The sequence below is a fragment of the Sinocyclocheilus grahami genome, unplaced genomic scaffold, assembly GCF_001515645.1.
Source record: "Sinocyclocheilus grahami isolate Dianchi unplaced genomic scaffold, SAMN03320097.WGS_v1.1 scaffold926.1, whole genome shotgun sequence".
NCBI classification, from domain to species: Eukaryota; Metazoa; Chordata; class Actinopteri; order Cypriniformes; family Cyprinidae; genus Sinocyclocheilus; species Sinocyclocheilus grahami.
In genome coordinates, this window is record NW_015506105.1 from 65466 (window position 1) to 81071 (window position 15606).

The following is a 15606-nucleotide window of genomic DNA, read 5'->3' on the forward strand; positions in this document are numbered from 1 at the left end:
AGGCAAGGCAAGGCAAGTTTATTTATATAGCACATTTCATACACAATGGTAATTCAAAGTGCTTTACATAAAATAAATGAAAAAATAATAATAAAAAATAATCACAACAATAAAACAAGGAATTTAAAACTTTGAAAATGATTTAAAAATTGATTTAAGAGGTTTAAAATGAATTTAAAACAGTTAAGAATAGAAAATGATTATACATAAAATATAGTGCAATCAGTTCAAAACAGTGTAATGCAGATTTCTCTGCTTCTCCTGAAACCTGATATAATGTCAGAAATCATTTCACTGAATTATTAATAGAAATTGCATTCAAGTACAAGCTGTAGCGCTTCTCATCATCATGTCAGCAGATTGTGCTTCCAGTCTCACCGCCTGTAAGATTTCACACGCGAGTGTGGGACAAGCAGGGAACAACGTTCATTCAGCCATTTATGCTATTTGATTACACAGTGCTCTGGAGTACTTGATTCTGATTGGTCATTCAGTGGTCAAAATAGTTTGAGGACGAAACATTTTCTTTTTGAAATAAGTCTCTAATGCTCACCAAGGCTTCATTTATTTGATCAAATATACAGTAAAAACAGTAATATTGTGAAATATTATTACAATTTTAAATAACTGTTTTCTATTTTAATATATTTTTAAATGTTATTTATTCCTGTGATGCAAAGCTGAATTTTCAGCATCATTACTCCAGTCTTCAATGTCACATAATCCTTCAGAAATCATTCAGATATGCTGATTTGCTGCTCAAGAAGCATTTCTTATTATTATCAATGTTGAAAACTGTTGTGCTTCTTAATACTTTTGTAGAAACCGTGATTCATTTCTCTAGGATTCTTTGATGAATAGAAAGTTCAAAGTTAATTTATTTGAAATACAAATCTTTTGTGACATTATACATGTGTTTGCTGTCACTTTTGATCAATTTAATGCATCCTTGCTGAATAAAGTATTACAATTAAATTTTTTAAAATATTTTTTATGAAAAAACTTTAATATACTTAAATATTTTAACAAGAACTTCTCTTTAAAACTAGTGATTTGCTATTTAGTTTTCCTTATAAAATCATCTTAGGGTACGGAAAATTCCCTTTAATTGAATAATCACCCATTTTCTAAATTGGTGTAGCAGCAGAAACAAACACAACCATTCATTACGATCCAAGACTGAATGCCCCTCTGTCTGACTTTTCAAACACATGGCATAATTATTTGCGTAGATCTGTTCAGTGTAACGTAATAAAGCAAATGGTATCTGTCTCACACACTTCATCTGAATATTACCGCACACATTCTCTCAGCAGTGACGTTTCTTGACAGTTTTGGCCGGTCTCTATATACAGACTGTGTTCTGCTTGGAGTATTGATTGCGACAGCACTCGCGTCGTATCTCATACACACACATAAGGAGTTTTATGAGTATTCACAGCTAGTTTATGTGTGTTTAGATTAAAGTTAATGAACGCACCTAGTTTAACTGAATGGGACGGTGTGTCTCTGGGGGTCATTTATGAAGTTGAATGGACCTTCTGTTCACTGTTCACCTAGCAGCTGTGCAACACCTTCAGAAACAGTAAAACCACTGATGCTGGAGTGGCAGACCACCTGTGACATCACGGTTACGCTGTGTAAAATCACCACCTGTTATATCTCAGGTTTACATGTGCTGTGGTGTGATTGGGAAATTGAATGCATTCGTGAAGAAAACATGAATGAGATTTTATATCTATTGAATTTCTTTTAAAATATTTTTTATTCATATGTTGTATGCAAGAAAGCAGTATGAAGTTTTTGCTAAATATCTCCTTTTGTGGTCAAATGATTCCTTTAAAGGAATAGTTCACTCAAAAATTAAAACTGGCTGAAAATTTACTCACCAATGGATCCTCTGCAGTGAATGGGTGCCATCAGAATAAGAGTCCAAACAGCTGATAAAAACATCACAATAATCCACAAGTAATCCACAGCACTCCAGTCCATCAGTTAACGTCTTCAGAAGTGAAAAGCTGCATGTTTGTAAGAAACAAATCCATCATTAAGACGTTTTTAACTTTAAACTATCGCTTCTGGCCAAAATTCAAGTTCTCTATCCATAATAAGAATTCCTCCAGTGAAAAAGTCCATCCCCTGTTGTCCTCACACATCAAAATCCACCAACATTTATTAGTTTAACTTTAGAGCTGTTTTGGACTGTTTTTGCTTGTAAACAATGCTTGATTTGTGCATATTTCTCTCCTGATTCAGATGAGATGACTTTTTCACAGGAGAAACCAATATTATGGATAGAGGACTCATATTTTAGCCGAAAGCAATAGTTTGAAGATAAATCCATGTGATGGATTTGTTTCTTACAAACATGCAGCTTTTTACTTCACAAGATGTTAACTGATGGACTAGAGTGATGTGGTTTACTTGTGGATTATTGTGATGTTTTTATCAGCTGTTTGGACTCTCATTCTGACGGCACCCATACACTGCAGAGGATCCATTGGTGAGCAAATGATGTAACGCTACATTTCTCCAAATCTTATGAAGAAACAAAACTCATCTACATATTGGTTGGTCTGAGGGTGAGTACATTTTCAGCATTTTTTTTTATTTTTGAGTGAACTTTTCTAAGAATCACCAAATTTCTATGCTTATATGTACATAGAACTATGCTTTCTTCTTTGCATGCATAGTTTGGCTTTAAGTGTCGATTGCCCCTTGAAAACATTTGGCACTGGTGCTCTAACCAGCACTGAAACCAGCAGCCCTCTAATTACTGGTGTGGTGTCTTGACTTTCAAAACCACTGTCACACCACATGAGTAAACAAGTCGTGAAAATATTTAGCACCAGATTCAGGCCCAGCTAAAACACACGATACAGACCAAAATGTGTGTTCACATACAGGCTGCCTGAGTAACCTGTCATTCCGAACATGTATGACTTATTTTTTACATTGAGCACAAAATAACTCAGCAGAATTTTAATGTTGTTTTTTCCATGCAATGAAAACAGAGCGAACAAGGTCTGAAAATGGCCAAAAAGTTCAATAAGAGTATTTAAAAAAAAATAAAATACTTTCATTCAGTAAGGATGCATTAAATTGATCAAAAGTGACAAAACACAAAAGTAAACACATTTATGTTACAAAAGATTTATATTTCAAATAAATGCTGAAAAAATGTATCACAAATTCCATAAAAAAAATGTTTGAAGCACCACTGCTTTTATTATTAATGTTTTGAACATTAATAATAATAAGAAATATTTCTTGAGCAGCAAATCAGCATATTAGAATGATTTCTGAAGGATTATGTGACACTGAAGACTGGAGTAATGATGCAGAAAATTCAGCTTTGCTTCACAGGAATAAATTACATTTTAAAATATATTATAATAGAACACAGTTATTTAAAATGTTAAAAATATTTCACAATTTTACTTGTATTTTTGATTAAATAAATGCAGCATTAGTGAGCATAAAAGACTTAAATCTTACCGACCCCAAACTCTTGAAAAGTATTGTGATGTATTGACCAGGAGTCATAGTAGTTCCCTTTCAGTTGGTCACTCCGAGTCATGTCGTGGACCGACGAATTGGGATCTCGCTTAGAGAGACCAATCCACTTCGAGTGTAAACTAAACGAGCCAATGCACATTGGCATGCAATGATTGCATCCAGCTGCCGCTGATCACAGCGTGAGCATAAAAAGGCAGCCGGTGCAACGCATACCAGCTTTTCGCTTCGGAGCCGAGCGACAACATCGTTCTGCTCCTACCAAACTGCTTCGTGTGTGATTGGTCTAGCGCGCTCTCGGGAGCTTTTTGTGTTGGCGGACGGCACTTCAGCTGTGGTCATTCCTGTGTCGAGTGGGTTGCACACTTCAGACTGCACTACTCCCTGTCGTGCTGCAAACAGCCGTTTTCCCTGTGCATCTCACCACGTAAAAGAGCATTTCCCTGAAAGAGCCAATTTCTCTAAAAGAGTACAATAAGTCTTTGTAAAGACGACGGATCGTCTTTTTAAAGATGCCGTTTCACCCGAGCCTTTCTGGATGCAGTCGTTACCTGGCGCCGGGTGATGGTCACGATCGCTGCCTCACGTGTCTGGGCATGAAGCACGCTGAGGTGGCGTTTGCGGATGAGTCATATTCCCATTGCGGGAAGATGACCATCTCGGAGCTGCGGGCCAGGCTCTGTTTCCTCCAGGGGGGTGGAGCTCTGTTGCCTCTGCCACGATCTAGTGTTCGTCCTGGCAGCAGCCAGGCGTGGACTACTTCGGGCAGTAGCATGGGCGGTCGGAGGGTTACAGTGGTGGCAAACTTCTCAGGGAACCAACCCTCGGGGGCCCACCACTCCTCCAGCGTTCCGCAGCCAGCCGAGCCGCCGAAGGAACGCGCTGGGCCCTTTTCAAAGAGCGTACCAGCGGTATCCCTCGGGGCTCCTCCCGATGACCGGATGTCAATCACTGCATCGGAGGGAGAGCTCTCTGGAGAGGAAGATTCGGCTGCGCTGCCGCCCTCCGGGACGGTGGCAACACCTGAATTGGATCCGGAGATGTCGGCTATGCTTTCCCGGGCCGCCGAGAGGGTAGGGCTCGAGTGGAAACCTCCACTGCGTCCCGAGCCCTCGAGGTTGGACGATTGGTTTCTCGGGGTGGCTCGTGCTGGTTCTCAGCGCCCCGCCTCGGTCTCTTTCTTCCCGGAGGTGCATGAGAAGCCATCAGGAGCGCCATTTCTGGCTGTGTCTGGTTGATATGAAGGGCGCCGACAAAGTTAGGTTCCTTAATGCCCCTCTGTCCCAGACCGGCCTCTTCGGCGACGTGGTCGAGAGCTTGGCCCAGCAGCTCTCGGCTGCACAGAAGCAGACTGAGACGGGTCGTTACACCCTGCCCCGGCGGGCAGCTGCTGCCTCCACCCGTCCACCGGCTGCAGCGCCCCAGCCTGCTCGTCGCAGAGGGCGGCCCCCTGCGTCCACCCCTGCTCCCTCGCCGCATCCGCAGCAGCCGCCAGCAAGCGGCACCGGGGAGCTGGATGTAGGCAGGCCCCCCCACCCGTCCAGGCCCCTGGCGGTGAGTGAAAGAGCAAGAGGCCCCGGGATGGGTGACCCAGAGAGGGAGGAAGCTGCTCTTTGGGGGATGGAGAAGGCACCTCTCCCTCCCCCGGAGGAGGGCCGGGTGGCGAATCTGGAAAATCTCGACGAGAGCAGTTTTCTCTATCTCTGGGTCCCAGGAGGGCACGGAGAGTCGCGGACGGCCCAACACCGGACCTCACTCATTCTCCTCCTTCACCAGTCTGCAGCAGTGAGAGGTTCGAGAGTGACTCACGCACCCTCTGTCAACCTGTGGAACCACAGGTTGCACTGCACACTCAGACCCCTCTCTGGTCCGCTCACAAGCCCCCTGAGTTGGGTCCCTGCATTCCACCTCGCTGCCCCACTGCGGGTACGGTGATGGTTCCGCTGGTCCCGCTTGCACGGTGTCTGGGTGCCTGACTAGCGTTACCCAACCCGTCTCGTTGGCTTCTGCAGACAATCAACCTCGACTATGTGATTCAGTTCGCCCGGCATCCCCCCAAGTTCAGTGGCATCCGCTTCACGACAGTGAAGGCGGCCGATGCTCCTGTCTTGCGTGCGGAGATCGCAGTCCTACTGGCGAAAGATGCGATAGCGTCGGTCCCTCCAGCCGATATGAATACAGGGCTTTACAGCCCTTACTTCATTGTACCCAAGAAAGGCGGTGGGTTACGACCAATCATGGGTCTGCATGTCTTGAATCGGACCCTTCGCCAGTTTCCGTTCAAAACGTTGACGCAGAAACGCATCTTCGGGGGCATCCGTCCCCGAGATTGGTTTGCAGCCTGAAGGATGCGTACTTTCATGTGTCGATCCTTCCGCGCCACAGACCATTTCTGCGGTTCGCGTTCAAAGGATGAGCATATCAGTAAGAGGTCCTGCCTTCCGGGCTGTCCCTGTCGACCCGTGTCTTCACATTAGTTGCGGAGGCAGCCTTTGTTCCCCTGAGAAAACAGGGCGGTTGCATTCCCAACGACTGGCTCATACTAACTCAGTCTCAGCATCAGTTGTGTGCACACAGGGACTTGGTGCTTTTGCACCTCAGCCGGTTGAGCCTTCAGGTCAACTGGGAAAAGAGCAAACTCTCCCCGACGCAGAGGATCTCTTTTCTCAGTATGGAGTTGGATTCGGTCGAACAGACAGCACGCCTCACAGAGGGGCGAAAAACTATTTCAGAGGCTCCTGGGGCATATGGCAGCTGCAGCGGCAGTTACGCCACTGGGGCTGCTTCATATGAGACCGTTCCAGCACTGGCTTAATGGCCGAGTCCCGAGGTGGGCATGGCAGTGCGGCACTCACCGGGTCCAAGTTACACCAACCTGTCGCCAAACCTTCACCCTGTGGTCAGACCTTACGTTCCTCCGGGCAGGAGTGCCCGTAGAACAGGTCTCCAGGCATGCTGTGGTTTACACGGATCCCTCCACCACCGGCTGGGGGTGGTATACAACGGGCACGCAGTGTCGGGGGTATGGACGGGCCCCCAACTGCACTGGCATATCAATTGCCTAGAGTTGTTAGCAGTGTGCCTTACCTTGAACCGTCTCGAAGGGTGCTTACGAGGCAAGTACGTGCTGGTCCAAATGGACAACACGGCGACCATTGCGTACATTAACCGACAAGGTGGTCTGCGCTCCCGTTGCAACTCACCCGCCACCTCCTCCTTTGGAATCAGAAGGTTCTGAGGTCACTTCGTGCCATTCACATTCCGGGTCTACCCAACCGTACGGCCGACACGCTTACGCCTTGAAGTGGAACCTGTTCATCGAGTGGTGTTCTTCTCACTGAGAAAACCCCCGAAGATGCCCGATCAGGTTCGTGCTTTCCTTTTTTACAGCAAGGGCTGGAGTGAAGACTGTCTCCCTCCACCCTTAAAGTCTATGTCGTTGCGATTGCTGCTTACCATGACCCCATGGAAGGGAAGTCGGTTGGGAAGCATGATCTGGTCATCAGGTTCCTTAGGGGGGCCAGAAGGTTAAGTCCTCCCCGGCCCTCCTCTATACCCTCTTGGGACCTGTCTCTGGTGCTTAAAACACTACAGCAGGGCCCATTTGAGTCTTTGCAGTCAGTCGAGCTAAAGTTTCTTTCAATGAAAACTCTGCTCCTGCTTGCACTGGCCTCCATCAAGAGGGTAGGGGACCTGCACGCATTTTCGGTTGACGATTTGTGCTTGAGTTTGGGCCGGCTGTCTCCGAGGTAATCCTGAGGCCCCGGCCCGGCTATGTGCCCAAGGTTCCCACTACTCCCTTCAGGGATCAGGTGCTGAGCCTGCAAGCGCTGCCCCCGGAGGAGGCAGACCCAGCCCTAGCTTTGCTCTGTCCCGTCCGAGCCTTGAGATGCTACGTAGACCGGACACAAAGCTTTAGGACCTCAGACCAGCTCTTTGTCTGTTACGGTGGCTGGCAGAAGGGGAGTGCCGTCTCTAAGCAGAGGATGATTACAATGATTACGTCCTCCGTCCCCTCGGCAGCCAGACGTGGCAGAACGTCCGTCGCCAGGCCCTCACTCGCTGAATCTGTGAGAACCGGTAGAGGGCTGGGTTCCATATGTAGAAGCCTAAGGAGTTCCCATATGTGTAAAATCCACGGTATAGCCTCAGAGCCCGTGTTTCCCCGGCAGACTTCTGCCATTTCCATGAGGGTTACAATCACCTCTAATCTTCCATATGCACCTAAACGGATGTCATATGTGTAAGTGCTTCCGAAACCTCCATCAGGAAGGATGGGGCTTCCACAACGTTCCTGTTCCAAGTGGAACGGGTACGTTTTCCCAGTGTTATCCAATCTCACTGAGTGAGTAATGCTATGACAACAGTGACTGGTCTTTTTGCGAGCCCCGGCCTACACCACAAAGGGGTGCAGGCGGCTCGCACAGGACACTGGAAGGGGCAACATCCATGGCGCTTTGGTAGGGATCCCAATTCGTCGGTCACCGATGTGACTCGGAGTGATCGACTGAAAGGGAACGTCTCGGTTACGTATGTAACCCTCGTTCCCTGAAGGAGGAAACGGAGATGTCATATCCCGTCTCCACGGCTGCTGTACCACCGCTGAGCGGCTCGGTCACCGGCTCGGCTCCTCAGTGAAAACCTGGTATGCGTTGCACCAGCTGCCTTTTTATGCTCACGCTGTGATCAGTGGCAGCTGGATGCAATCATCGCATGCCAATGTGCATTGGCTCATTTAGTTTACACACAAAGTGGATTGGTCTCTCTAAGCGAGTTCCCATTTCGTCTCCGTTCCCTCCTTCAGGGAACGAGGGTTACATACATAACCGAGATATTACTTTTCAAGTCAAAATTTTAATATTAAATATATTATGTTAAATATTATTATTATTACTATATTGTTATTGTTATTATTATTATTATTATTAAAAACATTTAAACAGCTTTTTACATTACATATAAAGTTCTGAAACTCTATAAGTTAGTGCATAAATGCATGAATTTTCATTTTGGCTGCATTATTTTTTCTTTAAAGTCTCAAACCAGAGTTGCCCTGTGGATAAATCAGAACAATGCAAAACTGACCTGACCCCATTCTCTAAACATACATACATTTTGAATTCAAATTCACATACTTAAACACACATACACGCACGTACACACGCACGCACGCACATGCACACACACACACACACACACGCACACACTTCTTGTTCTACCATCAGATCTCATATTGGTCCCATTTCCTTTCTTTTGAAATTTCTTCTGTACACTTCCTGATTTCAGATGTGTTCATTGTGTGTGTTTGTGTGCGTAGTGTCCGCTGCTGTCCTGGAGGGCACAGCATGCAACTGAATGAAATCAAAGGCTAACACGCCACATGTTCTCAAGTGCATTAATGAGAAAGCCCAAGAAGCATTTACAATCGCACACGATGGCTCAAAAACAACCCCGAAACACGTGTTCGCGAGTTAATTATTTGTTTCCACCTCCAAATTGGCTTTGCTTTAGTTATGTCGGGATTGTGGTTTCGTGAAAAACGGCATTCGCGGTGTCTTTGGGTGCCATTGTGCTGTAATTGCTCTCAGATGCTCTTCATGTTTTATTTCTGTTTCCTCTCCAGTGGAAACAGAAGTTATGACAGGAATCAAAGAACGCGGCACGCTTTTGTGTTATTGCGGCATTAAACCAGCAGTGCTGCATACTTGTACCACGTTTTCAACCAGGTTCTTGTATTTTTGCCGCACAAATGATTTCTCGAGTGCTCAAGAAAGAGTGCGGCTTTCATGCAGGATTGTTGCAAAACATTGATAAATGAGATGTAGTCTCAAATGTTTAGAGTGTCTCGTATAAAAGACAGCTGAGCACACATAAACGCATGTGTCTGCCATCTGCAGGGTTTGTGTTTATATAAGATAATCTTATTAAAGAGGTGGTCATGTGATAATTAAAGAGCGCTTGTGCATCAGGCTGGGATTTCAGAGTTATCTTCTCTTTAATTCTATTTGAATTGGCCCATCCTCACCGGCCTCAGGTTCGCAGGGATGTCCGCTGGGATTTACAGACCACTTGAACTGGATTTTTTTACACTAAACCTGAACTTTTCTCTTGAGTTGTTTACTGTTGTGAGCTCAGCTGTCTACATGATCTCTACATGACTCCTTTTACTGATCCTCTCTTATTGTTTCCTAAAGCTTTTACAGTGAAACTTTACCTAAGTTCAAAAGCGCAGCATATATGTCTGTTTTTAATCACTTTTATTTGAATTCTGATTTGTACATACAGTACCGTTCAAAAGTTTGGGGTCAGTAAGATTAATTAATGCTTTTATTCAGCAAGGATGCATTCAATTGATCAGAAGTGATAGTTTTAAGTGAAAGTAGATTTTTGATCAAATAAATGCATCCTTGGTGAGCATAAGAGACTTCTTTAAAAAACAATAAAATATCTTACAGACCCCACACTTTTAAAAGGAGAGTATATGTTGAAATTGCATCCACAAAAAACCTGAAGTTCAGGGTTGCCTTACTTAGTAAAAATGAGATTCTAAGTCAAAATAACATTAAATTTGATGTATTTTGTTATTCACATGTTTAAAAAAAGGGCAACCCAATCAATTTGTGGCATATTTATTGAACAATAAAAAAATCTCCATGTTGTACTTGAAGGCTTCTCTGTGTGTCACTGTGTTGTTTTTATCATTATCTGTGTGGTTTCAGCTGACGGATGGAGGAAAGTCTGCTAAAGCGGGAGTGGCTGTGGGAGATCTGGTCCTGTCCATCGACGGCATCAGCACTGACAGCATGAACCACCTCGAGGCTCAGAATAAGATCAAATCCAGCACAGACAAACTCAACCTCTCCTTACAGAAGTAAGAATATGCATGCACTGCTTTGGTAATGGTCAAAAAGCATTTATTATGCTAAAAATGACATAAACAGTTCATTTAGGAAATCGTATTGTCCAGTGTGTACGAACAGTATATACTGTGCACAGTATGCAAATTGCCTGTATGCACAGAATACACAAACAACCATTTGCGCAGTATACAACAATGCATGGAATACTATATTCCACAATGCAATGAGCTTGCATTAACTTTCCATTGTCAATGTGATGAACAGGGAAGTGATATTAGCATTTTTTATTTTCTTCTTTGATTCATTATTTGGAAAATAAATAAATAAATAAATAAATAAAAAGATTGTTTTTATATAATTATTTATTATTTAATTTTTTTTTCAAATAGTTTTTTTTTCCTAATATTTTTTATGCATTTTGTATCTTTATATATTATTTATTATTCATTTTTCATATATTTTATTTATGTTTAATGAATTCATTTATTTTTACATTTATTTAATTTTTATTATGTATTATTTATTTATCATTGATTCATTTTTAATTCATTAATTTACTTTGTTATTTATTTATTTATCTATTTATTTTTCTCAAGATGATAACTTATATGGATGATGGTTATTATATCTATTATATATTTGTCATGATTTGGTAAATAAGTGAAGGCTATGACTTACTGAAAGCTAAAACAATCAGACTTGCATCATAACAGTGTCTTTGAGCCGTATGCTAACTCGTCTCTCTGACCACAAGAGATGAACACAACACTTACAATCGATCTGTATTATGTGCAGAGAACTAGTGGAGTACAGTTGTCCAGACTTTTGACTGATTTGCTGTGTGTTTGGGAGCAGAATAAGTGTGTTTTGTTTGCATGTGTGTGCCAGCTTCCTGTTTTCCAGTTTGGTCCACTAACGGAAAGTTTTGTCTCACTGTCAAGCCATGGGAATCACACATGCACATGCTGACACATAAGACAGAGAGACTGGGTTTGCTCAGCGGTGACAGAAAAACACTCAAGCGCTGCTCTGGTGGAAATGAAAACATCAAGAGAGAGACTGGCACTGACGGACAGATACATGAGCTGTGTCAAACATGACAATTATGAGAGAAAATAAGCTCAAGTGTGTGTGTGTGTGTGTGTGTGTGTGTTTTTTAGAGAGATATGTAAGGACGCCTTTCTAGAGAGTTACGCTCAAAAATATTTAGGCCTAAATTTATTGCATGTAAAATTCCCATCCATTTGGATGGAAATCATGTTCATACTTTTTAACTGAATAAATTGAATTATTTTCACAATTAACAGATTTATACTGATTTGAGGCAATTTAAATAAATGCATTTTGAAAATATAATTATTTAAATAAAACCAAACGGATGCAAATAACTAATAATAAACTATGCCATTATTTTTTGAGTGCGGAAATCTTAGCTGTTTCTTACATATTTCCTTAATGTATGACTGACATGCATGCATCTCATTAAGTTTATTAGTTTATTTATGTTAAAACTATGTAATCCATATTCATGGAAATTTTATTTATTTATTTTATATGCAATTCAAACACATACATCTAAAAATTTAGGTCTAATAATAATAATTATTTTATTTATTTATTTTTTGGAGACAATTGACTTCATCTTACCCATATTCAAACTGAAACTGTGCAGAGTGTTGTTTTGATATGTAGTGATGGTAAACTAATCACCTTCTCTCAGTTTTACTGGGGATTATATTAATAGAACTATAGCAGTATCAGCACCATCTGAAACCAGCGGTGTGTGTGTGTGTGTGTGTGTGCACGTGTGTGTGTGTGTGTGTGTGAAAGTTAATGAGTGAAGTGTGATATGCAGACCTTCTTCATGGTTCATAATTCTCTACAACTACCCCTTTAGCAAACCTTAATGCTCAAGGAGCATGTGCCAGTATACTGTATTTAGTAAATTGTTGTTGCATTTGATAGTAGTTGACCTGAAAGAGAAAACTTTTGTTGCGTGAATTGCATTTTGAAACATTTCAGAATGCAGTGATGCATGAAATCTAGCTTGCAGAAAAAGACGTGTTTGAATTTATGCGCTTGGAGTAATGCAAGGAGTCAAGTTTTGCAGTTTTCTCCATTGACAGCTATTCAACAACAGTCATGCTCCATTGACATTTTTGCAATATCTTTTTCTTTTCTTTTTTTTGGGAAGCAACACATAATTTGCAAATATTTTTTAACATATTATAAATGTTTGGCAATGAAATAGACATATGTTTCCTGTCTGCTGCACAGCAGTGATACTGTATGTTTTAGTCTGGGTTATCAGGTTATGTTGTGGTTCAGGTTTAGTTTGACCTCTTATGGCTTCCTATTAAAAATATTTTATGTGTTATTTCAATGATGGGTAAATAATGACAGACCTTTTATTTTTGGGTGAACTACCCCTTTAGCAAACCTTAATGCTCAAGGAGCATGTGCCAGTATACTGTATTTAGTAAATTGTTGTTGCATTTGATAGTAGTTGACCTGAAAGAGAAAACTTTTGTTGCGTGAATTGCATTTTGAAACATTTCAGAATGCAGTGATGCATGAAATCTAGCTTGCAGAAAAAGACGTGTTTGAATTTATGCGCTTGGAGTAATGCAAGGAGTCAAGTTTTGCAGTTTTCTCCATTGACAGCTATTCAACAACAGTCATGCTCCATTGACATTTTTGCTATATCTTTTTCTTTTCTTTTTTTTGGGAAGCAACACATAATTTGCAAATATTTTTTTACATATTATAAATGTTTGGCAATGAAATAGACATATGTTTCCTGTCTGCTGCACAGCAGTGATACTGTATGTTTTAGTCTGGGTTATCAGGTTATGTTGTGGTTCAGGTTTAGTTTGACCTCTTATGGCTTCCTATTAAAAATATTTTATGTGTTATTTGTAATTCCAGCAGCCTGCAGGTAATGGGTAATTTTATTCATTAAATGCATTTGCGTGAATCGGAAACTGTCGAGAAGTAAACAAAGAAGCAAGACACTGCGAGACCAGACGTTTGTATGTTTCGGTGTGTTGATGTGTGCGTCTGTGGGTCTTTTAGCACTAATGGAGGACACTGAGGTTTTATTGGAGAAGTGCTGTGGAGATGCCAGACTGGGCTTCAGCTGCTGTTACGCTGGAGAGATGTGGAGTTTTACAGGCTTTCTGTTGATTCTCATAGATGACAGTAGATTACACAGAGTGAACGAGAGACTCCATGTTAATTAAAAGCACACGCAGTGAATGATTTTATTATTATTATTTTTTTATTTCAGTTATGTTTGGTTATTTTGGAGCCAGTGTCACTGCTGTAGTTCATCTCACTTACTGTGAACTCACACAGATGCTCATATCAAGTCCATTTCTAATGCTAATTTCTGTTTGAAGTTATTGATTGAATGGCTTTCCATGTTATTCATTTATATTTATTTACTTACTTCTACATTTATTTATTTATTTACTAATGCATTTATTTATTTTCCATGAAGCCCATTTATTTGTTTGTTTATTTATTTATTTGTTTTCCATGAAGTCATTAATGTTTATTTACTTAATTATGTACGTATTTATTGAATAAATAAATAAATGAAGTCCATTTATTTATTTATTTATAATGTTATTTTCTTAATACCTAAATATTGATAATTTGACGATTTACACCACCTCTCTGACCTTTAGAATTAAATATTTTAATTATTTAAGCTGTTTTTGGAGCTTAGGTTAAAGAGGAAACAAGTTTTCTAGTCCCATTGAAAACTTTTATTTTTTCTTGTTATAAGCTCAGGCCTCACTAAATGGTTTGATCTGTAGATAGGATGTGTAGATGTATTCACTTATTATTTTTTTATATAAATATAACATGCATGTTGCATAATATGCATATGAGCACAGGTGTAATATGTGCTCTAATGACGTTAGAGACACTCTTGGAAAAAAGCTGGGCCTATATAATAAAAATAAATGGGAGAAATCATTGCTTTGTAATTTATTATAAACCGTGCAAGCATAATTTATAATGCTATTGTCAGATTTTTTGTTATTGAAAGATATTTTACAGGCAGTTTTGGAGATTGTGGTCTAGTAGACAGGAGCTGTACTTGCTGTGCTTGTAACCAAGATGGCTTGATCTGTAGATAGGATGTGTAGATGTATTCACTTATTATTTTTTTTATATAAATATAACATGCATGTTGCATAATATGCATATGAGCACAGGTGTAATATGTGCTCTAATGACGTTAGAGACACTCTTGGAAAAAAGCTGGGCCTATATAATAAAAATAAATGGGAGAAATCATTGCTTTGTAATTTATTATAAACCGTGCAAGCATAATTTATAATGCTATTGTCAGATTTTTTGTTTTTGAAAGATATTTTACAGTCAGTTTTGGAGATTATGGTCTAGTAGACAGGAGCTGTACTTGCTGTGCTTGTAACCAAGATGGCTGACAAGTCTTGCCTTGTTGACGTGTGCTGTGTTTGGAGGATGTTTATACTGGCCGATCTGAGAAGCTTCAGGCTTCTGTTTCCACATTAATGACCTGAAATGAGTTTATATCCATTGAAATAACAATGAAAGTACTTTAGGAAAAAATTATTGTGAAATCTCAGTGTTGTTGTTTTTTTCCCCCTTGAACGGCCTCTCTCAAAAGCTAAGCTAAACAACAAATCATGTCAGCTTTACGAAAACCTGTAATTCCTTATTCCCTTTTTGCGTGTGTGTTCTTGATTGTGTGCATGTGTTGTTTATGCATCTGTCTGTTTTTGTGTTACGGTTCAGGTTTGATGTTTGTTATGCCACATCCAAACACAGAAATGATGCTCGCTGGTTCTGAATGTTTAAACACACAGACGAGTGCCAGATCCTCATCAGAGCGCAGATTAAACTGACCACACTACTTCCTAAACCAGAATACGTCAAACAGCATCAGACTCAACCATTCACAGCAGGGTTGAATGCAGGTTACTTGATTATATGGGTTTGTGGAAGGTGTTTTGATGACCGATTGGAGGAGATGTTTAACTTGATTTAATTAAACCAGCTAAACGCCAAGCCAAACCACTTTTGAGTAATCTCAGGATCATAACAACCCCTGACACCACTTAAAAAATATATATATTTTAATGTAGCTAAAATAAATTGTTTGCAACCACCTTAAAATTTTTTTGTAAATTCAATTAATAATTTTTTTCACTGTGCTTTAATTTTTTTTACA

At 40.8% G+C, this 15606-nt stretch overlaps 1 protein-coding gene across 1 annotated transcript in view; it reads left to right on the forward strand.

Moving 5' to 3' along the window:
- Window positions 1-4112: 4112 nt before the first annotated feature.
- Window positions 4113-15606, forward strand: part of LOC107564363 (PDZ and LIM domain protein 5-like) — a 45536-nt gene continuing 34042 nt past the window's right edge. The window contains exons 1-2 of the mRNA XM_016249423.1: window positions 4113-4244; window positions 10236-10387. Of these exons, the coding sequence (XP_016104909.1) occupies window positions 4113-4244; window positions 10236-10387 (284 nt within the window). The remainder of the gene's footprint in view (window positions 4245-10235; window positions 10388-15606) is intronic.